At 33.8% G+C, this 26,400-nt stretch overlaps 1 protein-coding gene across 1 annotated transcript in view; it reads right to left on the reverse strand.

The window, feature by feature from the left end:
• The window catches only part of LOC126748375 (fibrillin-2-like), a 68,165-nt gene that overhangs the window by 2,347 nt on the left and 39,418 nt on the right, over nucleotides 1–26,400 (reverse strand). Inside the window, exons 30-46 of the mRNA XM_050457565.1 lie at nucleotides 25,242–25,400; nucleotides 25,017–25,148; nucleotides 24,613–24,789; nucleotides 24,418–24,558; nucleotides 23,922–24,184; nucleotides 22,621–22,862; nucleotides 22,428–22,567; nucleotides 21,777–22,069; nucleotides 20,781–20,913; nucleotides 20,479–20,727; nucleotides 20,230–20,424; nucleotides 19,999–20,124; nucleotides 16,867–17,100; nucleotides 11,845–12,009; nucleotides 9,001–9,206; nucleotides 4,280–4,519; nucleotides 537–728 (exon numbers count right to left, since the gene is read on the reverse strand). Of these exons, the coding sequence (XP_050313522.1) occupies nucleotides 537–728; nucleotides 4,280–4,519; nucleotides 9,001–9,206; nucleotides 11,845–12,009; nucleotides 16,867–17,100; nucleotides 19,999–20,124; nucleotides 20,230–20,424; nucleotides 20,479–20,727; nucleotides 20,781–20,913; nucleotides 21,777–22,069; nucleotides 22,428–22,567; nucleotides 22,621–22,862; nucleotides 23,922–24,184; nucleotides 24,418–24,558; nucleotides 24,613–24,789; nucleotides 25,017–25,148; nucleotides 25,242–25,400 (3,287 nt within the window). The remainder of the gene's footprint in view (nucleotides 1–536; nucleotides 729–4,279; nucleotides 4,520–9,000; nucleotides 9,207–11,844; nucleotides 12,010–16,866; nucleotides 17,101–19,998; nucleotides 20,125–20,229; nucleotides 20,425–20,478; nucleotides 20,728–20,780; nucleotides 20,914–21,776; nucleotides 22,070–22,427; nucleotides 22,568–22,620; nucleotides 22,863–23,921; nucleotides 24,185–24,417; nucleotides 24,559–24,612; nucleotides 24,790–25,016; nucleotides 25,149–25,241; nucleotides 25,401–26,400) is intronic.

Here is a 26,400-nt window from a genome sequence, read left to right on the forward strand (position 1 = left end):
TTTATTTTTTTTTTTAATGAATTTATTAATCTCTCAAAAAGCTTCAAATAAGTCTTATAAAAAAGTTTTAAAAAGTTTACGAGAAAAAAATTATATCCAATTTTTCCAAAAAATCCAAATGGAAACCAATGGGAAAAGGTTAATATTTTTCGTATTTATTTTTTTTCTGGAAAACGATTAATTGGAGAAAAAAATTGTTAAAACAAAAATAATTTGGAATGTTAATGCGCATCAGATGCAACAAAAAAATAATTTTTAGGTCCAATAGTTTTCCAGAAAATTGGGAAAAGTCTCTGAGGAGTTTTTTCTATTTTTCTCAAAACCTATTAAGCACATTATTATATTCCTAATAAAAAAATAGGAATCATAAGGAATAACATTTAGCTTTAAATCGAAAACTAAAAGAGGTAAGAAGGATTTTTGAAAAACTGGAAATGCACCAGAGCTCATTAAATGAGCGGTCTTCATCAAGGGGTTTTACCATTGCGCATCCAAATTTCATCGGCTACTTGGATATGGTCGAGTTGACATCTTACCTTGACAGATGGTTGTATCTTCACTATCCTTGTCCTATGCCTAGTCTGCGCCATTGATATCGTCAGATCAACCTCCTCCCCATGATGATGCCTGCGCGTGCGCCTTTTCGCGCTCCTTTTAATCTTAAATAACCTGGACACCGTATCGCTGATTGATGATGAGTTTGAGTCTCTCCTGTGACGACCGTTAAGCTGCAAAGAAAAAGGAAAATTAAGTTGTTTCGCATTTTAAAATGAACTTCAACCCTTCAACGCCGAAACTCGAAAGTTCTCTTAACTATTTTACATGCCAAACAAATTAAGCAATGAAGGATTAGCCTTGTTAACTGGGAAATGGGATTTGTAGCTGCTGATCCAGTTATCCGACGTGTCCGAAACTTAATTAGGACTGGCTGGCGTAAACTATTTATATCTCAAAGGGGCACCCCTTTGTTTCTTAAGGAAACTATTTCCCTTTTCGAGGCGGATTTTGTTGCAGGGGTGAGTACTCTTTTTTTAAATAATATTACAAATCAGGTTGGAGCAATAATTGGGCTGGCACGAGCAGGCCCTAAAAATAAGCCCCGGAAGGGCTAAGCAAACGAAATTTACCCTACACGTCTCGAACTCAATCAGAACGTAAACAATGTTTCTCCAGGGAGGTAAAGACCCTTACTTATTTACCTTTGACTGTACCTGCCCTTCGTTTTTACCCCAATCAACTTGTTTCCGACCCTAACCGCTTTGCTATCAATCAAAAAAAAAAAGAAACAGCGTTGTTGTTCGCGAATTGTTTATTAAGCGGGAATTTTCTTTGCGGTCGCCTTAAGGCGGAAAAAAAAGCACGAAAGCAACACGTTTAAATATTAAAGAAATCCTTTCAACGGCGTTTTTATCTGCCCGTGCAGTTCCATAAGAGTCCTTTCGTCCCTTGGCCAACAATCAGCCTGATTGCACCTTTAATATTTAATCCATTTAGATAAAGCGACGGGGTGGAGGAAACTTTTTCGAGTTCGCGCGAAAAAGACGACCTCGTTATGCCCTTTCGTTTTATTTCAGTTCACCTCTCAGGAAATTACATTGAACAAGAAGGAGACACCATATGCAGGGTCTCCTAAAAATCAATGATGACCAGGGGGGCTTAGAGATTCAAAAAATGTATCTTAAGTACTTTTAAAATTAATTGGCATTCATAGAAAATTGAAATAAATTTACACTTCCTGTTAATCTTTTCAGCACTATGGTTACAAATTTTTGAATTTCTTAAGAATTTTTTTTTAATGTGACCCCGAATAACCCTTCGATAAATTACATAATTAAATTCAAACCCAATTGTTCATATTTTTAAAAAACTATTACACTTTTGCTCAAATTGTGTCTTTTGACCATCATTTCCCAACTTGAACCAACTATCTTGGAAAAGAAAATTACTTCATTGTTTGACAAGTGGTTTAAAAAGTTAGCGTATTTAATCTAAATTTCAAAATGTTAAGATACTTGCTAGATTGTTGGTTCAATAGGGGTTTTTGAAATTTTTAATAAAAATCTTTTTACAGGCTGTCAAAAATGAAGGTGAACATTTTGCCAATGTTTTGGACATCCAGTACAAAAACCTTCATAAATCCCTCAAAAATGGTCCAAATTTGTTCAAAATTATCTTAATTCATTTGAAAAATAATATGTCTCATTTGTATTTATTATAACTAAGTCAGAAAAACATAATTTCAAGACGATCCAGGATGTAGCTGAGCTGTGAAATGCGGTAGAATGCAAAAAAGTGAACTTTTGACCCTGTTTTGGGCACATAACTCCCTCTGGGTCCTAAGATCCTTTGACGATCACTATGAAATAATCTCTCTCGTTTATATACATCATAACTTAGTCAGAAAACATAATTTCAAGACGATCCAGGATGTAGCTGAGCTGTGAAATGCGGTAGAATGCGAAAAAGTGGACTTTTGACCCTGTTTAGGGCACATAACCCCCTCTGGGTCCCAAGATCCTTTGACGATCACTATAAAATAATCTCTCTCGTTTGTATACATCATAACTTAGTCAAAAAAACATAATTTCAAGATGATCGAAGATGTACTTGAACTGTGAAATGCGGTAGAATGCGAAAAATTGGACTTTTTACCCAGTTTTGGGCACATAACTCCCTTTGGGTTCCAAAATCCTTTGACGATCACTGTGAAATAATCTCTCTCGTTTGTACACGTTATAACTAAGTTAGAAAAAAAATTTTTTAGTACATAGTCAAATGTTCGCCGCTATTCTAAGCTAAGTTAATAATTGTACAGTCAAAATAAATGAAATAAAACTTTATTTAAGTTGCACCTAATGTTCAAATTGACTGTGTCTATTACGACGTTTTAAATTGGATTCGTGTACTTTTTTTTAAATTTTAATTTCTCTCTTTTTATTAATAATTAACAAATTTTAATATATAATGTTATTAAATTAAATATTCAATATATTTTCTGCAAAAATATTGTTTTTATTAACACAACCCTTACCCCCCTCCCACCCCAAACATTTGCCCAGTAAAAATTTCATTTGAAAAATTACCATTTTTTGGCCATAATAACCAATGTAATAATACTGTTTTTGTACTAAATATTTATTAATATAAATATATACAATTATATCAAATTTAGATAAACAAACTCTGTTATTAGATTAGAATTTTGGAGAACAACGATTTTTGAAAACAATTTTTTACTGGTAAGTTGTGTGGGGTGGGTGGGGGGCTAAGGGTAGAATTAATGAAAAACTGTTTTTTGCATAAGATAATTGCTTGAGAAAAAAAGCTTTTTAAGAAAATTATAGGTAATAAAAAAAAAATCTATAGTTTTTGTATATAAACTTTTCTTACATAACCTTAAGGTTTTCGAGGGAAACATGAAAATACCTTATTTTATCTTTCTAAAAAAAATTGTTAAGAAATTCAAAAATGTGCAACCACTGTACTAAAAAAATCAACAGGAGGTGTCAATTTTCTATGAATGCCTATAATTTTAAAAGTATTCAAGACGGATTTTTTTTTGAATCCTTAAGTACCTGGCCTATTGCCTGTTTTCGGCTTATCGTTCATTTTTGGGACACCATATATATACAAAACCTGATTAAATAATCTTTTAGGGCCGCAATAGCATTAGTCCTGACCCTAATAACGGTTAAATTATAAGGCCGACAGACTTCGGCCAATATTAATTCCTTTTAATCTTCCGGAATCAAGATTATTTGTCTATTTGGAGGGGCGTTTGCCTGCCAAGTGTCCGGCAACTCGGGGATTATCTGATGGGCCCTAACGATAACCCGGAAGGGAAGCGTTTAACGTTTCCGGATATCATCTTCTGTTTTTTTTTTATTTAGCCTTCTCTTAATTTGACATTAGTTTGAATTAGGAAGTATTAGGAATTCGGGTTTTCTAGGTCTGCGTTTGAGGTTATCAGGATTTGCTCGATCACAGATCTTATTTTTTAAGGTAATTTTTAATTTTATTCCACGCATCTGACTTCATTTTCGTCCAGGAATTTGGAATAATTTTTACATTTTCCAGGCTTATACAATCATTTTCATGAATGTGAGGTTGTTTTTGCATATATAAGGTGTTACAGAATAAGATGCTAAAATAATGTATGTACATATGTCTATAAAATAAATAAATTCATTTGTTTTTACTAATAAATTGACCATGCATTATAATGTTTTTTTTGCAACAAATAGTGAATATATTTCCCTGTCAAATAGAAAATCCTTACCTGACAAGAGAAGCATCCTTCAGTAGTAATTAATTTATCCTTCTGTCCACTGGCGTAACGTTCATCAATGGGATAAGTGGGGACATCTCCAATATCATAACTCGCCAAAGATGGGGTGACCGTTGATAAGCAATGACCTTGACCTATTCGTGTGTAACCTTGAGGACAACCGCAAGAATAACCGGCTCCGCTTGAGGTACATCCAAAAGCACAGGGTGCTCCAATACATTGAGGGGCCACCTGAAATAAAATACGTATAATTTAATTATAAAGGGTAATTCAGTCGGAGACAAAGGAACACTTAAAGGCCACTCATCCCCCCCGATAACTAAACTATTCCTTCTAAGTACAATTTGGGTCAAGCTGAGTTTGTTTGAGAAAACAAATTAAAATTACATTTGAGTGGCAAAGGGGTCGAATGGTTTAATTTTTAAATAATAACTATCCATTTTCCAGATAAGAGCCGAGGATTTTCGTTAATTTTGATTTGATATTCCGTGCTGGAGGTATCGACAGAACGGTAGGGCGATTTGTATTCAGGCGGCAAGACGTTCGTTTCTTAGGTGATTACAGGGGAAATTTATGGACGGAACTTTTTGACTAAGGGCCTCGTTTGCCCTTTGGCCGGCGGAGTTTCAAACTAATTTGTACCGGCTTGCGGAATGGACGCATGCTGCATTTTTCTTTCTTCCAGTTTCAGTTTTGCTTCGAGCTCAAAATTTCCGCATGGAAATGTAAACCGGGACGCAGTAATAAACCATCCAAATTTTATTATGCAAATTCAAACAAATAGCGAAGATATTTCGTCCTGGAGTTATTTATTTATTTTTTCGGTCGAATACGGGTTATTGTTTAATAGTTGTATTTTATTTTTGATTCATACACGCCGTGTTTTTGAATTTTAAAACGCGCGATTGGTTAAATTTGGCGTTGTCGTTTCGAATTGAATTTACGAATCGGGGCCATTAATCTGCGACTTGAATATCATAAATTGGATTTTTCGACATTACGAGGCCGTATGCCGAAATCAATATAACATGGAATTTTTAGCTAGTTGTTAACGCAGTTATTTCCGAAATTGCTTTGCTAGTATTACATTTATTTGAGGCTAAAAAAAAAATTAAATCATTGTGCTAAGAAAATAATAAAAACGAGAGATATCAACTTTTTCAAAAAAATTATATATTTATATTATATTAATAGTGTCTGGCTTGTCTGGAAATTGTGTTTTTTCTAGTTGATTTGGTCAAATTATCCCTAAAAATTAAGCCTTCTTACTTTCAGGTTGAGATAGGGATATATAAATGAGAATTCGATTTTTCCACCTTTTTGTATATCATGGTTTCATTTTATTAATAGTGTCAGGTTCCAACTGTTTATTTGGTTTCTCGGTGTTTACGATATCAGAACAAGCAGTGCCTGGAAGAAAAACAAAAGTAATATTAATTGCCTGGACAAGAACTTTCTTTCGAATCTGGATATTCTCTAGCCAAGACCTACCGAGTTTTTCCAGGCATTTGACGAGACTTTGCATTTTATTCCAGGAATTTAAAGTACTTGATTATGCCTTTAAGAAACTAAGAACATTCAGGCTTTCCACTCATTCTGTATATCTCCTAAATATTTAAAATAAAAACTTTAAAGCCTCGAATACCGAGAGAAGAAAAAGTGCCTGGAAGAGTTGATGCTAATCTTTCATAACAACGCTAAAAGCCAACTGTAATTCTTCTGCTATTGTCTGGAAGAAAAATAAATGATTCCAATTGCCTGGAAGAAAGCAAATGGTTTCTATTTCAAAGCCTGGATAGTCCACAGGATTTTCTTTAGTTTTATTGGTATTTGTCATCATTTCAAAAGGATTTTTTAATAATATTTTGGATTAATTTTTTTTAAATCTTATATCTAGGATTTTTAATTTATTTCGGGATTTTAACGTCATTATTTATGACTTCCAGGGATTGGACAGTCTTTTTTATATGATCGTATGCAGTACTTTTGATTTTCTCTCAATCATTTTTTGGCTAATTTTGCATGCCTTCCAGGAATTTAACAATAGTCCTTTCTGAGTTGAATTTTTTACGTGTTTCAGGCTTTCGACATAAATATTCCGGGGAATCAAAGGATAATATTTTTTCATAATTTTTATGCATTTAGATTGTCAGTTTTCCAGAAATTCGTCTGAGTGAGTTTATATAACTTCCAGGCATTCAAAATGATTTTTCACATTTTAAGAAATTTTTTATTTTATTCCAGGGATTTTATTTTATAGCACCAAATAACAATATATACGATACAAAAAAAATCTTATGTAACATCCTCTTGTTCCTGTAAATTAAGACTATCGATGTATAAAAACATGCAACTAATTTATTATACTCTAGAAACATTTATTTACTACTATTCAAAAGTCGCGCCAATATTTCGACTTGAACCTTGACCTCCTAGCGGCGAGAAATCCAATTTGCTAACCTTCCACGTGTCTTCAAAGATGTCGCGCGGAGTGCAATGATTTCCGAATGACAGAGAACAACTATTCTACAGGCTTATGTGGAAGAGATGTGTTTTTCAGGCTTTTAAATTAATTCTGTATGCCTTAAAGGTGTTTGAAAAATTTTCATAAAAGAAAAACTCTAAACCCAACATTGCAAAACGTGCACTGCTTTAAAACCGAATTTCGCCATGTGACTGTCGTCCTAGGGAAAAAAGTGCTTTTGACGTAAAATTGAAAACTTAATTGAAAACCATTTTCATGGCATGTTTAAAAAAAAATCCGTGTCTCGTTATTTTTTAAAAGAGACATATAAAATACACCGTCCTCCTTTCCCCTCCTAACTTAAGCCAATCCGTTAAAGCAAAATGTTTCGTTAAAAACATAAGCCCATCCAAGACAGATGTTTATAAAAGTTTTTCACTCGATCCATTGGCTTAATATATCACCTGAAGGCAAGTCTGCAACAGACAGAATCCTTGGGGCGGCACCCCTGGGGAAAATCAGGTAAATTTCCCCCGTCTTATTGACAGACCACGATTATGGGCCTTAAAGTTAAATGAAACGTGGAATAACGTTAGCAGGCTCGAAGCGCACTAGAGGGTTTAAACCGGTTTGTAAAGGTAAAGAAAAAATCTTATAAAGGATTTTTCTTTCCTTATATTTAAATGCGGGAAAAAAGTATAGGTTTTATTTTATTATATTAATGCCGCATTTACGAAAAACAAGAAAATCTAAATATTTTCGCTGTCCTATATTTACGTAACTAATTATATTTAATTTTTGATATACATTTGGCAACTGTGACAATTTCCTAATCTAACGCAATCAAAAGCTTCAATCATTTGAATTTTGGAAATAAACAGGTGCAGTCAGTAGGATAGTTCGGGGTTCGACCGTTGCATCGAGTAACAAATAGCAACAAATGTTTGCAGATTTAATTTGAATACTAACATTTAGCCTTGTATACTGTAGCCAAAAGAAACAATAAGAAGTTCAGAAAGATCTTGATTCTTTACTATACACTCAGCTGTTTTACAGTACAAGTTAGAACAAATGTATTCAATGTTAGTAAGTAGTGTAAACTCTCTTAATTGCAAAGGCGACATGAGTTATGTGTTGAGCAATCTTGAATAAGAAATATAGAAGTCATGAGCTGCTGATCTATTCAATCATGAGACAATTGAATTTTGGTAATGAACAGGCGCAGTTTAACCTATTTTGGTTTTGGTTCCCGTTGATCCCTCTGATCCATCTTTCACTTACAGAGCTTTTCATGCTGATCTTTGTTAACCTCACAAGTTTATCGCAATGAACTAATTTAGTTATTTGTTCTACTTGCTTCCAGATCTTCTAACATTTTATGTTGGTGTGCTCCTTTCTGTACTCTAAATATTCTTCATTCTGTTGTTCTTGTTTCTCTGTTTTCATGTTTCAAAATTTAATGGTTTATCTTAAATTAATATTACAAAAGCACATATTTAATTCTTTTATGAACATCCTTTACTTCAGCAATATTTTCTTGGCTCATATTTGTACAAATATTTGGTAAATCAATACAAATGTAAGATTCTTAGCTAGTTCCAAAATTAATTCCCTTTTTAAGCCATAATGAAAAATTAATTCTAAATCTGCACAAACCAAAACAAACAACTGAGCACAATTAAATAGCACAAATCATACACATAGTATCTGACCGGTAGCATGTTAAACTGTGTTAGGATCCGGCAGTTTTACTAAAAGTGTGTACCGCAGTACAGGGACACATAACCGTCAAATCACTTTTGCTTAATATATTTCAATTTCAATTTGAATCTAATCTGTGAGGTAATATCCGCTTTAAAATGTCATAAAACGTTGAAAACGAGAAAAAAAACAGGAAGAAGAGAGAAAAAAAAAATCCATTTATAAAAAGCTGTTGGATCTCGCAAAACATCCCGGTTTGATTTATCTGTGGGCTCTCGAGCGAGAAATCAAATATCTCTCTTTAAACAAAATATGATCCCGGGCCTTGATATACGACCCCTCCGGGCGCAGAGGTGATCTCCACTTTGCATGCAAATAAGAAAAGTTAGATTACGTTTTTCCCGCTCTAAAATATTATTTTTTATATCGATTAATATGAGTCGTTAGGATACTCATTTTTCTTCTTATACCAGTTTATAAAAAAACACCTTATAATATAGACTTTCGAATAGTTTGGTTTATATGTAGTTTTTTTTTGAAGACTCACCTGAATGCAAATATTTAACCGACCATCAAACTGATACCCATCGGGACACCCACATCGATAACTCCCAGGCATGTTAAAGCAATTTCCACTACCCCCACAAGGGTTATTGAGGCACTCATTTTTGTCCACGCACTGATTGTAGTAAGGGTTAAGGGTGTATCCGTCGGGACATCCACATTTATATCCACCAATCAGATTTTGACAACCTAAAATACAATTAATTAAATATCATTAATAATCAGTTTTAGTCGCGTGCTCTCGTACTAACGTACATTATTACGCTCATACGCAAGTGCGTCTCTAGAGATGTTTGGATGCCTGTAAGGCGGAGCCTTATACATTAGTCCGAGAGCACGTACCAAATATCAGGTTAGGTTATGTTTCTTAATAAATTCCCCCCAAAATTTCCCAATGACCCTGAGGCTGTAAATAGCTCGACGCTTTCTAAAAGCAGTTTTTATGTGCTCGCTCAAATAAGCAATTACTTAACAGCAGTTAACGAACTTCAGAGGAACGTTAGCAACGAGTTTAACAGGACGCGTCCCATAGCGTCCCGACGCCCCGTAGTTGTAAGGGCGCCTTAGATCATTTCCCTAACGGTAACTGCCTAATAAAAGTACCTTTTTTTTAGAATTAAATTTTTAGGCAAAATAAAATCCGTATGTGTCCGATTTATGCATCTATAGTGCATTTTAAAGTGTTATCAATGCACTAATAGAGTAAAATGGAACCAATTTTATTGAGGAAATGGGGATAGTTTGAGTATTCGTGATCTTAATGAATTTGAGTATGATAGTTGTCAATTTTTTGGGTATACATTTAAATTTAAGAAAAGAGATAATTATTTCATTGTAGTCAGGACCAAATAAAATTTTAAGTACAATTTTAACAATAGAGCACTATACAGTCGAACAACGTGAATTTGTGATTACCTTGGTGTAAGCAATCGTCCCTCAGAAGTAACCCAATGCAAAGTAATATATTAATTCGAAACTACTGGATCTGTGCAATATAATAAAACAAAAATACGGGAATGTTTAGCTTGTTCGATTGGAAAATTCAAGTTGTTCGTAAAAGTGTGGCTAAAAATTCACAAATGTCTGTAGAAAGGCGTTCACAACATTTTCATTAGCAAAACTTCAACAAGGCGAATTTTGAAACTCATACAAGAGCTAAAGATAGTCGATCATGGACAACGCTGTACTTTTACAAGTGAATTCTAGAGAAGAAAACAGAGGATAACAATTTTTGATGAACTTTATTTCTACTTGAATGGTTATGTAAATAAAATCATTACAAAAAATCCACTAATCCATGTGTCACAGTTTGGCACGGTTTTTGCGTTTGGGATCATTAAACCAATTTTTTTTTTTGTGAAAATGAAGACGAACAAGCTGTTACAGCACACAGAGAGTGATACCGAACGATGAATAATGGTTTTTATGGAATGAGATAATGGACAAGAATTTGGAGAAATATGTGATTGCAGCAAGATGTCCTACAACACGAAATTCATTAAACTTACTGCATACACGGTTTGAAGGGAGGATTATCTTAAGAAATAGGGACCAGCCAATTGGCCAGCAAGATCATCCGATTTGACGCCACTGGATTATTTTATGTGGCGTTATATAAAAAGCAAAACTTACGAATAATTCGTGACATAACTGCAGAAATGTGCTTAGAAGTAATGGCGTATTTGAACAAAAGAATTGTTTATTGTGTATGTTATGGTTTGATGATGCTCTAGTCAGGCGAAACATGTAACCTGTGTCGTTTTATTAAATGTTTCTGTGATGCTGTAGATTTTGTGTTTTTGCCTTTTATAAAACGTATGACTAACATCTTTGGGAAAATTGATGAATTTTTCGAGAAAATAATTGTGTGTTGCCGGTTTGTATATTCGAAGTCTAGTGATTACCACTTAGTCCCTTTTTGTGAGGTTAAATATTTTATTTGCTCCAAAGAATCTGTCTTTAATCCTGTATAGGAGATTTCAGTCAAGTTGAATTAGATTTTTAATAATATTTCATCTTTTACATAAAAATTTATATGTATAGATTTCAATTAATTATTCTTTAACTAATAAATCAGCTTTGATTCCTTTTATTCCAACGTGGCTAAGAATCCAGATGAAAGTAGGCTAAGCAGGTACAATGCATTCTAGTGCACTCTAAAGTCGGTGAATATTAACAAAATTGTATTTTTTAAAGATAAAAGATATTCAAGCAGTTCCACTGTAAGGATCTCTGTCGATATTGTAATGGTAATTCTCAAAATAAGTGCTCTAATAAGATGATCCCACTTTGTTTTCCTTTTTAGACCCATTAGTGAATACTATTTGGTAAGGTTTAAATGTAATTGTGCTTTTTACTCTGTTAATATTAAATATTACATTTTTAGGAAAAAGCACATAATTAATCATAATTATAGTGTACTTCAAAGTGTTCTCTAGGCACTAATAGAACCTACAGTAAAATCAAACCAATTTTTATTGAGCAAAGGTTCATTGAGATGGTTTCAATATTCGTGACCCTGATCAAATTGAATAATTATTTTGCTTTTGTTGGATATAAGAAAAAAAACTAATTCAGACGATCAATTATATATTCTGTCCACGTTTCGATCATCCTCAGGACATGACAATGTAGATCATCCTCGTTGATAAGAATTTATAGGTTTTTCCGTCCTCTAGTTTTTTTTTAAAGAATATTTAACTGGTTGTCTGAAGTAGATTTTTTACTTATACGAGAAATAAGAAATAATTCTCATTTGTATTAATGTTTATTAAAAATGCTTTTTCTTTCTTTTTAGATCTGGCCTTAATTATAATTAATAAATTACCTTCAGGACATTTAGTGTCGTCAGCACACTCATCCGTGTCCGTACAATAAGTTCCAGTTGAATCAAGTTTGAACCTCCTGGGGCAGATGCACTTGAAACTGCCCAGAGTATTGACGCATCTGCCGGGTTTCGGACAATAGCCGGCTTTCTCGCACTCGTTTATGTCTATAAAGGAAATTACAGTCAAACAACCATGTATATGTTATCCTATACGGAATATCGGAGCTAAAGTATGTCGTTACGCTCCAAAAGGATTATATTTGCGGTTGAAGTACATACGTGAAATTATATTATCCCTAAAGTTTGAATATAGTCAAGTGTCAAGATATTCGCTAGCACGCTATCTGGTTAAAATCCAATTTAAGTTACATATATATAATAATAGAGCAGGAGTGACAATACATGAGTTGGCTCGTCACATCCATTTAAGTATGGGGAAAAAGTTTTATTAGGCGATATTCAACGTGCCGGTACCGAAATTTAACGGTGTACGTTGAAATTCAAGAAACGTACGTATGTTTCCACGGAAATTCATTTGACAAGACTTCACCTCGACACACATACATCTCCTTCATGGAGGAAAAGTTAAAACGCTCGGGGCAACATGGTCTCGCCGGGATATTACTGGCTCGGTCGTATATTTTAGCTTAAACTTTCCAGTTTGCAGTAGACTGAAATAAATTCGTTCTAGTCTATTCTATATTAGAACTGTTTTCTTTTTGTTTCAAAAATCTACATAAATTATTTAAATCTGATCATGTATCCTAGATAGCATAAGTAAATTGCATGCATAATATCTAAGGTCACCATAAAAGATGCCAGCAATATTATTTTTTATCTTCTAGGCATATAGGCATATCTCTTGATAAGATTAATAACAATTGGAAAAATGATGTATATAATAATAGTCATAGAGTTTAGAAAATTTACTACATTTTTGTTAAGAAGTGAGTAGATTAAGTGCAAAATTATAAGAGATAATGTCTAACAAAATATAGTTGGCAAATTCCACCGATATTGAGGACTGCCAATATCGGTGGAAATTTCTGAAAGATGCCATAAAGTGCCTTAAAGAAATAAAAAAATTACCTACGATAATACTTCTAAAAGACATTTTATTTGAATAAAAAATCATTTTCTTCTTGCTTAGGTTTCCAAATAAAAAAAAAAATTTAGGAAAATAATTTTCATTTTATTCCAGACATTGTGGTATTTTTTGTGCGTCTGGAAGGAATTTAAGGAGATTTTTCACGTATTTGGTTAGCATAATTTTTACATTTTTCCAGTATTTAAAATCATTTTTCTTTAGTCCCTGGAAGAAACACAAAATTACATTAAATACCTTAAAGGAATAATAGAATAACGTTAAGTTTCTAGAAGATAAAAACAAAGTTCTCTAAAATGGCAGGATCGGAACCTAGGAGTAAGAATAATTTATTGTGAAAAAGTAAAAAGGTCCCATTTGAGAAAAATAGTGATTCAAGTCGATCTTTTTACAAGTAAATGCCGATACTGTCAATAACATCATGTTACTGTTAACATAAATCTATACCTCAGATATAATTAAATCATTAAAGTACTGTAAACTGAGAACTTTTGCCGGTGATACCCAGGTTTATCTCCACTTCAATCATCAGGATTATTTGCATGCATCTTCTTTAATAAACCATGACCTGAATTTACTTAACCAGCTTTCTTCTTGTCATAATCTAAAACTTAAATCTTTGGACCTAATAAAGATTTTCTTAAAAATAATTTAAATATCTTATTAAATGACTTTTCTCTTCCCAAGATGGATCGTGCAAAAAATTTAGGCATTGTCCTGGATACTGAGTTGAGGTTTCGTGAATATGTTAAATTGTTAATTCAGAAGTCATTTTTATCGTTGAAAATTTTATATAATAGTCGTCAGGTTCTTAGTTCATTTGAGGAAAATGCTTCGTGAGTCTCTGGTCCTGTCCAACTACTGTGATTTTATTTATGGTCCTTGCTTAGGCATTGCAAATAAAAATCGTATTCAAAGAGTTCAAAATGCTTGCTCACGGCTAATATTTGGATTACGAAAATACGATCACATTTCACACACATTTAAAGAGCTTAACTGGTTGAGGACGGACAGGCGCAGAGAGTTACACTTTATTTAAAGTTTTATTTCCCTCCACTTTAAGGAATAAATTTGTTCCTCGTTTAAACGTTCACACAAGAGTGACACTTCCTCGTCATTCGACTGCAATATTTCAACGTTCTTTTACGTACAATGCCATTAAACTCTACAATAACCTACCAACTGAATTGTCAACTTTAGATCAGAAGTCATTTAAATCAAAGTTTAAGAAATATCTTTTACATTTAACCTTCAACTCGTAATTTAGGCCTTTAATTATTTATTTTATTTTTGGCAATTTTTTTTATTTAGCTATTTAATATTTATTTAAATTCTATATATCTTTATTTGGGTATTTAATGAATTTAATAGAGGTAATCTTTATATTGCAGCTTAAGTTCATGACCGTTGAGTAGAGTTCAGTAGAGTAGCTGTCTTAGCTAGATTGCGCCCTGCTTCTTGGGTACTTAATTATAGAATGTTATTAATGTTAACCACATCTGTAAATTTTGAGTAAAAGACATTTATTATTATTATTATTATTATAGATTTTTGCCTTGCGGCAATCACACTCCCGTTTTACGGGGAACATTCACTTATCCCAGATATCAAAAGGATTAAGCTCTGAGGGGACCCTTTCCAGGTTGTCGGGCCCTGGATGGTGTTCGGTCTTCTGTACCCATGAACTTTCTGACGACCCGTGCTGTCCCCAGTAGCACCGCTTTTTGCATGTTTTTGTAGTGGTGCTCACTTAGTCCCAGTTGTTTGAGGTTCTCTACAAGGGATTTTGGTATAAGTCCAGTTGACGAGATTATTATCGGAATTGTTTGAACATGCTCCGTCTGATTTGCCCTTCAAGATCTCGATATTTGATGATCTTTTCGTTGTATTTTCCTTGGAGGTTATTGTTATTAGGTATAGCAACGTCAATCAGCGTGGTTCTCCTTAGTCGCTTATCCACCAGGATAAGATCTGGTCTATTGTTGACAGTTCTTTGGTAATTGAGAACAGTTCGGTCCCAGTACAATTTATACTCACCATTTTCAAGAACTGGCTCTGGAGTATAATTGTAATATGGAACTTTGTCCATCCTCAAGAGGTTCAGTTTAACTGCAAGTTCTTGGTGCAGTATTTTTCCCACGCAGTCATGACGTGCCTTATACTCAGTTTGAGCAAACGTTTGACATCCTCCCGTTATGTGTTGGATGGATTCTGTCACTCATATCGACATTTGTCACTCTGTACTGAAGAATCCGAGATAACGCACTTCAAGTAGTTTCTAGTTGGAATAACTTGGTCTTGTATGGCCTTCCGTTTCGGGAAACAGTTGTCCTGAAGTTAACCAGTAGTTCGACGCGTTGGTATCGACATGTCCCTGGCTAACCTCGTTAACGTGTCTCCCGTGCAGTGGTTTTTGTGCCCATGATCGATGTTTTTCTTCATCAGTGACGTGGTGACTTTCGATTTCGCGATTCTTCAGTTTCAGAGGTGTAGAGTCATCGACCTCGCATATAGCACGGTGCAGAGCGGACGATCTAGCCTTTTCATGAAAGAAATCTCTCAGAACTGAAATTTGTCGGTCTAACTGTTTGCCAATGTCTGCCAATCCTCTACCTCCCTGATGTCTTAGTAGCGTAGTTCTTTCTGTGGCACTTCGAGGGTGGTGTTTTTGAGCCTTAGTCAATAATGTTCGTGCCTTCCGTTGCAAGTTCTGGATGTCCGTCTTGCTCCATCCCACAATTCCAAAGGAATATGTTAGTGCTGTACAGGCATACGTATTCAACGCCTTAAATAGATTCTTACTGTTGAGGCTCGTTTTCACTATGTGCTTTACTCTTGTTGTAAACTCAGCAGTGAGTTTATCTTTCATTGTTCGGTGGTCTATTTGCGCTGCTTGCACTTATTATTATTATTATTATTATTATTATTATTATAAACGTAGAATAATAAAAACTTTCCGTAAAAATGCTTTTTATTAGATAAATATCTTTATTCTAATGAAGTACCTTAAAAAAACGCATAAAGAGTTCATAAAAGGTAATATTGTTAATAATTTAAAGCATAACTTATTATTAATAAATATTTTCCATGTAAATATTTTTTGACGACGTCATTGGTAAAGATTCCTTGTGTCGGTGGAATCAACAATGCGATCAAGCGCCCTTGTTATGCTGTTGCCTTTTTCTTTAATATAGGGACGTTATCTACATTCATTTAACTTTGAATGTTGACTTCTTTACAGGATATCTTATCATATTTTATTAGAGAGGAAGTGTGTTTTTTTACCATTTCTACATAATCATTTGGCATCATTACATTAGAGATATTGCAAGCAAACAATCTTCCCATGGCAATGTAAATTCTAGCCTTTCAATGTTCTAAGGGTATTCACGTGAGTCCAAAAATCTCATCTATCAAGACCGTAGCTATCATAGCATTTACGGATTTAAAGAAATTGTTAATAATGGTATAGGAAGGAATTAAAACTGAACGGTTCACCAAACAAACAAATATAAGAAAAATCGAAGCGATATTTCATTATTAATTACATTGGTGTCCGGCAAATAACGGTAAATATTAGCCAGTTAGTTTTCGCACGGGGGTAATCCCGAAGGATTCCAACAAATCCTCTTCTAAGATATAGCGTAGTGTATTTGGAAGTAATCCAGAGGGAAACACGCGGCAGCCACGTTTTGCGTTTTGGCTTTCCGAATGGACGGTGATGTATGGCTGAGTGGAAACTTTTGTCAGGTGAATTGGCGCCTTTGGGCCCGCAGGTAGCGCTCCTATTTTAAGCTCAATGCACTTTTGATTCTCGAACTTTTTTGATTGATGATTTTTACCGCAAAACTTTTTAGTTAATGCCAAGTAAAGTAAAGTACCTTCTTCTTAACTCATTTAACAATAAATTAACTCACCCTCGCATTTATCGCCAACCTGTGAATATCCCTTATCGCACGAACACTTGTAGCTACCCTCGGTGTTAATACAGTTCTGCTGACATAAGTTCTGACCAGTGGCGCACTCATCTAAATCCCTGCAAGTCACCCCGTCGGCGTTCAGCAAATAACCGGCGGGACAGCTACAGCTGAAGCTGCCTTCGGTGTTTTGACATGTAAACTGGCAAGGCGATTTTTCACATTCGTTTATATCTAACAAAGAAATAATATTTAATTAGTTTTTTTTTTAGATTAATTAGATTTGCAGTTGAGCCTTTCGTAAATACAAATAGCATTTTATCTAAAAAGTAATCGGCTTTAGACAAGGCTTTAGATATAGTTAGGACTGCATTGGCTGAGGTAACAGGCACGATTATTCAATCTTTGGATAGAAATAGAGCATCGGTTCTTGTTAGATTATTTCAAAGCTTTTGACACTTTAGATCATAAGATGCTGATCTAGTAAGGTCATATTTAACTAATAGGGTATAAAAGGTTAATATCTTGGGTCCCTTTTATATTCCATCTTTAGTTTTAACGTGTACAAGTGTCCGTATTGTAATTACCACATGGATGCGGATGATACCCAATTAATTTTTAATTTTGATGGTTCTAAAATACAAGAATTCGACATAAATATAAACAGTGATATTAGGAGACTGTTGAGATCTTTGCCAGTGATAGTTATCGGTCAAACATATTGAATAATTTAAATTTAAAAATTGGCAACGAAAAAATAATATTTATACAACAATCAAGGAATTTGGATAATCTAATAGATCATAAATTACGCCTTAGCACAATATACGGTCCATAATTCGATAATGTAACTAAAAGGTTTCACAAAACTCTTGTCTAAGATTTATACATATATGGCATCCGTAGACGCACCACTATTTCACATAATGTTAAGTGGCTTAATATAAAAAGATGCAGAGAATTACATTTCATTTTACTACAGAATCTTAAAAAATCGTTCCACTACATATCTGTTTGATAAAATAAAATACAGTAAACATTAGACATAAATATCTTGTTCATATTCCAAAGCATAGTAAAGAAATTTTTAAATGTTCGCTTTCTTATAATGCAAATACAAACCTTTGGATTTAGTTCTATCTGTAGGATTATTTAAGAGTATAATCTAAAAAAAAATATCTATATTTAATACCCAATATGTCAGTACAGTGCCTCTCTTCTTGTTCTCTTTGACTTTCCCCTTTTTCTTTTCTTTTCCCTCTATCACCTTCTTTCTCTTACTTTTATATTTATAACTTCTTCTTATAATGAATTTAGATTTATCTTTAAATTTTGTGGCCTCAATAGCCCCTAACTTTCTTAGGATGCTGAAGAAATGATCCTTTAATCCACATATTTTTCACACTGTACAGCTTATTATAAATAAATCGCTTATGAAAAAATGTCCTCATTCAAATCCTCCATTAGTTTAATCTATCGGTCCTAAATATTTTTAAATATATATCGTAGAAATTAAATGTTACCTCGTATTGCTTAGGTTTGACAAATTTTAATTTATTTTTCCGAACGACATGGAAAATAAGTTTATCTTGGAAGTTTAACATATTTAAAAGATAATTTACATTTATGGTATAGTAAAGGGAATTTTTGGAAGAACATTCCAAAAGTTTAAAGATTATTAGTAGATTACTGAAGGGAAAACTATATCTAGAGCTTTCCAGTCTACTAATTAAATTTAATAAAAATGATAGAGTAATATTCAGGAAGATCAAACAGTATGCACATATGGTCAATAAGATTTAAAAAGCCAGCAATTGTAGACCACCAACATAGTAAGGAACAGCTGTAAAGATCTTTTGCAGTCACAATTTTATTTTACTAGAACAATATTTTTTTTAGTTAAAATTTTCTGCGTTGCTAATTACATGACAGTAACTAGTAGGAAATTTTCTTGAAAAACATCAATGGTTAATAAAACTTAACAACTTTAGCAATTGCAGAACAGCATCACAATTTGGGACAATAGATTCTTCTTAATACAAGAATTTTCCAAGAGATCAAAACTTGTGCTGAGGTCACTTTTTTTCTAAAGTTTTTATTTAATCACAGGATTGTTAGTACAGGTATCTAGAAAGGCTGTAGTGGATCAAAGAATATTAACAAACAAGCAACAAACAGATTATCTAATTTCATTTTATTGAAGGAGTATTTGTGGCCAAACTCGTTCTCGAAAAGGACTTGAGCAAAGGTATCTTAATTTTTTTTGCAGCTATGCGTTTACCATAGATCAAATATTGTTTTTTTTTTGCCACAAAAGTGCAAATACGAGCAAATGAAAAATTAAAGAACATCAATAAAATAGAGTCAAGTTTACCACTTTCCAAACTCTCCAAGCTTCTAGTTAGTTCTGGACCCCCTATGACTCTCTTCTGGATGAAATCAATGGCAATGAATGAATAAATGAATCGCTTTTATTTCGCTCTCCTAAGATCTATATCATGGACGCAGTTTAAAAATAAGAAAAGAATTATTATAAAATGAGCATATTCATCCGTGATTAGATTAACTGCACTAGAAAAACACATTTTTTGAATTATACCGAGGATATTAAAGAACTGAGACAAGGATATGTCCGAAAAGTCGAGATTTTGGCTCTTCTAAGATATATACGATGGACGCAATTTAAAAATAAGAAAATAATTATTATAAAATAACTGTATTCATTCGTGATTAGATAAACCACAATAGAAAAATGTATGGCACTACATGTTCACTGAAGTTATCTGGTTGGGCAACCTGAAGGAAGCCACCAATGTACTGTCATCAGAACAGCTATAAATTGTGTTTAAAGTATTATCAAGAAACACCTCTACGAAGTGTGTCCATCAACGACAATGACAAAGAGTTGGTGACATACTATAAAAATATAATTTGTTTATAATGTTTTCATGGCAGACCATCTCAAATGTTTTTAAAGTATCCAGAGCTTTTACATGAAATTCGTATTACTCAATAGCTTTAGTCCAAACACGCGTGGCAGATCAGTGTTTTCGAAAATCATATTGAGGCTCAATAGTATTAATTTCCATGACTTCAGATCAAAAATTTACTTGGATATAGGGTTCTTCTTACCAATGCAATTAAGTCCAGAACCATCAGACCTGTAGCCCTTATTACAAACGCATCTGTACGATCCCAAGGTGTTAATGCATCTACCATTCTTGCAAAGGTCCGGAACTGTTTCGCACTCATTTATATCTAAAAAAATATGCCATTGCACGTATTAGTCAAACTTAAGAACGGCAGCTGGCTTTCTTTGAATTAATCTCCCAATAGAAAGTTGTAATGTAAAAATAGTTCTACCTTCTCCAGTGATTAAAAATCCACTATCCAAACACAACTCAGTATACTGAGCAGAATATTTCTCTGGACAAGTTTCGCACGTAGGCCCCCAAGCTTCACCCATGGAACAACAACAATCAGCTCTGGTAGATTTGAAGGCGTGTTCAAACCGAGTGGTACACTGTTGGTTTCTATAGCAATAACCTGCTCTATGATCTGAAATATTAGTGAATTTAATATTCTTGTACATTCCGTGCTAACAAAACATACCAATACACCTCTTTCCATCCTCACTATGATCAAATCCTTCGTAGCAATCACACCTGAAGGACCCTTGCAAATTAATACAACGTCCGTTGTCGCACAGGTCCGGATTTTCATGACATTCGTCAATATCCCTGCATTCATCGCCATATCCGACTTGTGTGAACCCTTCTGGGCATATGCACATGAACGACCCGACCAGGTTTTTGCACATGAAACGACAGTTGTTTGCTGGAGTAGCACATTCATCCACGTCTACGTAATTCTTTTGTCAATATTAATTTTTTTATACATTTAAGGAGTTTTACCTTGACAATGTCTTCCGTCCGGAGCCAAAGAATATCCGTAGGGGCAAATACATCTGAAAGATCCGGGTACGTTGTGGCATCTAAAGGCGCATTGGTTGCCTAGTTCGAGGCATTCGTTTATATCTTCGCATACCTAAGAAATGTAATGTGGTTCATAGTTGATTAAGTTTAGTTGACTAAGAATCATTGACAAGCATAATACGATGTCTTTGGGCTCAACTATGTAAGATAAACATCTCAAGGTAATTCAATGCGTGACTGTAAAGTGAAAAGCGGTAAAAACTGTAAAAAATTTAATTCTAATTCATTTGTCTCAACCATCCATTAATCAAATATGCATAATTATAAATACATGTTTTTGCAATTAAAATATCGAATTAATTGGATTTTACAAATATTTTAATGCAACAAAAATAATTTGCTACAGTATTATATGATGTTTCGTATTTCTAAATTGATTGGGTCACATTTATATGAAATTTCAGAGAAAAACATTGACTATCAATGATACCAGAACTCAATTATAATTAAACAATTTAATTAATATTAGTTTCACGAAATCGTTACTTTATTTCAAAATATATTTTAATTATTTGAAAATTAAAGCATTTATTGATTTCAAAGGAAATAATATTAACATGATTAAAATGTATAGAATAAAAAAAAAACTACTGCCGCTACAGAAATAAATAAAAATTATTATATAAATCTTTTTCCTCAAGTAGAGCAGACATGCATATGTATCGTTACTACATACGATGTTGTTAAAGAAATATCCCAAATGGGGCCATCAAATAATATGAAAGCAAGGCACAGTAGGAGAGTGGTCTCGAAAGCAGCCCAGAAACTCGTGACTGAAAATAATGAAGCCACTTGAAATTCGGGGGAGGGGGTTGGATTTGAAGAGGGTAAACCGAAACGGTAAGCCAGTGGGGGTCTTAGAATTTTTATTTCTGCTGTTACATTTAGGTAATTTTTAGGGTAAACATTTTTTACCTGCATGGGTCCCGGTGCAAATCCGTCATTACAACTGCACTCGAATCCACCCACCAAGTTGGAGCAAGTACCATTTCCACACACGTTCGGATTCATGAAGCATTCATTCTCGTCGACGCATTTCTTTCCCGTTTCGTCTAAAGTGTAACCGTTTGCGCAGTCGCAGCGGAAGGACCCGTCGGTGTTGACGCATTCGCCTCCTTCACATACGTTCGGCATTAGTTCGCATTCGTTGAGGTCGCTACCCGAATCCATACGACCTGGACCTTCGGGACACATTTTTAAGAAATCCGCTAAAAAGATAAAAAAAATTAATACATTTATTTTATTAATCTTAAGATCAACCATAAACTAGTAAAACAAATATGGTAGAATCTTTAAGGTCGCGTTGTAATTGAGAAAGAAGAACATCTAGAGTTATGTTTTGCACAAAAAACTGAACAGTTAAATTATTTATAATTTATATTCCAGGAGTTATTGTAAGAGAGCAAATGCATTACGATTAATTTACAGACAATATGATACTATATATATTCTTCAAAGTGATTAGGAAACTGAGTATACGATTTTAATAGTCAAATTGAACATTTGATTTCTTATACTTAAGGGCTTTTCTTTATTTTTGAATATAATAAGCAAAAAATTACTTACATGAACCTTCCAGTGGACACCTTTCACAATATTTTCCCCACGCAGCCCCTTTGGAGCAACAACACTCTTTCGCTGTTATTTGCATCCCTCTTGGTTCCGAACATTGTCCTCTTACGAACGAATCATAACACTGATCTTGTCTAAAAGACATTTATAACTTATTTATAGATATTTTTAAGGGTTGTTTACTGACCTAACGTCCACGCATTTCATTGAGCTCTGTTCTAGAATATACCCCTCAGGACACGTGCAGAATGCACCACCATCAGTGTTAACACACTGGCCATTTTCACATATTGAGGGGTTTATTGCGCATTCATCCATATCCTCACATAGTCCGGTGTTGCTGTCTAATTCATATCCTTCTGGACAGGTGCAGATAAAGGAACCCATTACGTTTGTGCATTTGCCTGGAGGAGGACATGTTCCAGGAACCTGGAAAATTCACAAGAACGATGTCTAAATGAAATGATAGTCCTATGGTTGGAACCTTACCAAAACTCTTTATTTTTTATTCAAGTGTTTCGCTAAACATATTAGCATACAATTTGAACACTTTCAATGCAAATAACTTTCAAAAGTCACTCCTTAAACAAAAATAATAATCCGTCATAACAAATAAATCCGTTGCCAAAGATAATTAAGTACTCTAGGCTGAACTGTTTTTTCTTGTTTGCTACTTATCAATATCCAATTTAAGTCAAGTGTGTTAAATTATACTTCACAGTCAAAAGTACAGGAAAATTACATATTACTAAAAAATATTTGCTTTAGACAAATGCACGTTTTTTCAAATGATTCTGTAAATAAACACAATTGTAGATACTGGAGTGAAATCCGCATATTTTCAGGGAAGGACATACACAGTGCCCAGAAAAAATCAATGTGTCGAGCTTCTTAATGGTAACCTTAATAGCAAAACTTGGAAATGTAGGAAACTACCATTCAACCCAAAATCGTTAAAGAAAAATAATCGAACTCAAAGTCACTTGGATATTCATGGAGGTAGGAACCTAGACGAACATTCATTACATTTTCAACAAGATGGAGCGCCACCACACTATGTTCTTCCTGTGAAGCAATTTTTACTTGGTACATCAGTGGATTGGGAGAATAGGTCCAATGGAATAGCCCGTGAGATAACCAGATCTAACACCCTTTGACTTTTTTCTCTGGGGTCACTTAAAAACTGTTGTATGTAAAACGCAACCAGACCCACTTCGGCAACGGAATATTATAGAATGTGCATCTATTCCAAGAGAATTGTTTCAAAATGTGAATTTGAAAATAGATTATACTATTGTTCAGCCTGCATTTTAGCATGTTTTTAGGTTGCAGTTCCCCTTACCGCTTTAGTTTAGTTTTCATCTTCTCCCGAAAATGCTTGTTAAGGGTTAAAGTAAAGAGTTTTGATTAGGAGTAAAACTATCTGGTGATTTAAATGAAATGAACAATGAATGTCCCTAAATGAACATGGTTAGGTTTGGTACCGACCTCATGACATTCATCAATATCCCTGCAATTATGTCCATCTACAGACAAAGTATATCCAGATGCGCATTCGCAGCTAAACGATCCGAGATTATTACGGCACCTGCCGTTTCTGCATAAAAATGGCATCATGTGGCACTCGTCGATGTCCACGCAGTCGTTGTTCTGACTCAGCTTAAATCCGGCGTTGCAGTGGCACTTGTAGGTGCCCAACGTGTTTATGCAGCTGCCGTTGTTGCATATGTTCGGATGTCGCACACATTCGTCTAGAAAAGGTTTTTTTTAATATTTGAGAATTTATATATAAGGGATGTTTCTTGGATAACTCAAAGGCATACAAATATTCTTTAGTAGTGACATTTATTACCTCCAACAGTGGCAATTTTTTTTTTTTCTACCAGGAATTTGATTCAGTTTTGCGGTTTCAAAACTTTTGATATCTTCCAGGCATTTTTTCTCGAAAAAAATTACCAATTTATATTAACATGATAGAACTTACCAATATCAACACAGGTGTCCCTAGAAGAAGTCAATCTATAACCAGTTGCGCAAATGCATTGAAAACTACCCTGGAGATTCTTGCATTCACCACTCTGACATACGTGGGGTTTCTCTACGCATTCATTAACGTCAACGCAATCTGTTAAATAAAAATGAATTTGACCAAAGTTCGTTGCGATGCGAAAATCTTTACCTAAAAATGATGCCCCGTGCTTATATCCCTCGGGACACTGACATTCAAAACTTCCAGGCAAATTGATACATTGAGCATTTCCAGAGCATGGATTTTTATTACATTCATTGTCGTCGATGCACTGATGCGACTCCGTGTCGTAAATGTAACCGCGGTTGCACATACACTCGAAACTTCCTATTAAATAAATCAACCGGTTCAGAAACCTGACATTTATTTTAATAAACAAAAAATATTTATTGTTTTTTATGAAATATGCGCTTTAAATTATTAAATTTAACCCAACGTAAAAACATTACTCACTGAACCGAATTGGGAGTATTTTTTTTTAATAAAAGCTCATCAATTTATAACGAAAAATAAAGTAAAATTTATTTTATGTCAAAACCCATTTTCATTATTACCTGGGGTGTTCATGCACTGTCCATGATTACACATATTCGGCATCAGCTCACATTCATTAATCTCTATCGATTTATTTGTCATTGGATTAACGACAAACCCGGGGGTTTTACCGCAAAGTGCCTTATGCTCATCTATAAAAAAAAAAACACCATTTTAACCCTAACATCACAAATAACAAAACCATTGAGGGGGTATTAGTAAAATTTGTTACGTTTTATACCTACTGGTGCCTTGAATGGGACAAGGTTCACATGGTTGCCCCCACGCTTGACCCATGGAACAGCAACACACTTTTTTCGTTTGGTTTTGTGTCATTGGGGTTGCACATTGCCATCGGCTATAGTTTAGATAGCAGATGTCTTTTCGCATGTCAACACATTCTCCTGGAGTGAAACAAAGAAAAATTAAATTTCCCTAAATATGTTTCATGAATATCTCTATTATAATTTTCATATCTATACGCCTGACAGATTTGTAATCATGCAAAAAAATCGTAGGCGATCTCGGTTCAGTTTGACTAACTATCGTTCTCTTTTTAATTTATATCTTGGGCATGCAAGACCATGTTTACCATCCCGGAATATGTAGCATGGCATTTTATTAATAAGAACCCAAGCAACACATCATTTATAATTAGCGTTCAATATATATTTGTTCAACGATTTTTTAGTAAATTTTTGGCACTGGTGCATTTATAAACCGTAAATGGTAAAAATATCTTTATTAAACTGTAGAGGATACGTATATCATGAATTATTATGTTTATAAAAGTGAGAAAATGTCGGTATTTAATTTAATAGCACTGTTTTTGTATTAAATATTTATTAATATATATATATATACAATTATATCAAATTTAAATAAACAAACTGTATTATTGGATTAAATATTAACGACGAAACCGGATGTTATTCATGCGTGTCATTAAGGAAAACAATGATTTTTTAATACAATTTCTTACTAGTAAGTTGTGTGGGGTGGGGTAAGGGTAAAGTTAATGAAAAACGGTATTTTGCAATAAATAATTGCCTGAGAAAAAAATGCTTTCTAAGAAATTTATAGGTGATAAAAAAATCTAGTTTTTCTCACATATATCTATATTACGTATATATCTATACTATTGACATATCTAGTTTTTAAACTCGATTACTAAGGCAATTATTTTATGCAATAAAAACGTTTTTCATCAACGCTACCCTTACACCTCCACCCACCCCTAACAGCTTAACAGTTAAAATTTGTTCTGGAAAATTTCTGTTTTTCAACATGATGCACATGGACCAGAGAAGTTCTTGTTTTATGTTATACAGTATTTGTTTCATACTATAAATGTTTTTCATTTTAATCAGTAGATAACCTCTTGAAAATAATCCTATAGAAACA

This window comes from Anthonomus grandis, chromosome 22 (assembly GCF_022605725.1).
Source record: "Anthonomus grandis grandis chromosome 22, icAntGran1.3, whole genome shotgun sequence".
Lineage (NCBI taxonomy): Eukaryota > Metazoa > Arthropoda > Insecta > Coleoptera > Curculionidae > Anthonomus > Anthonomus grandis.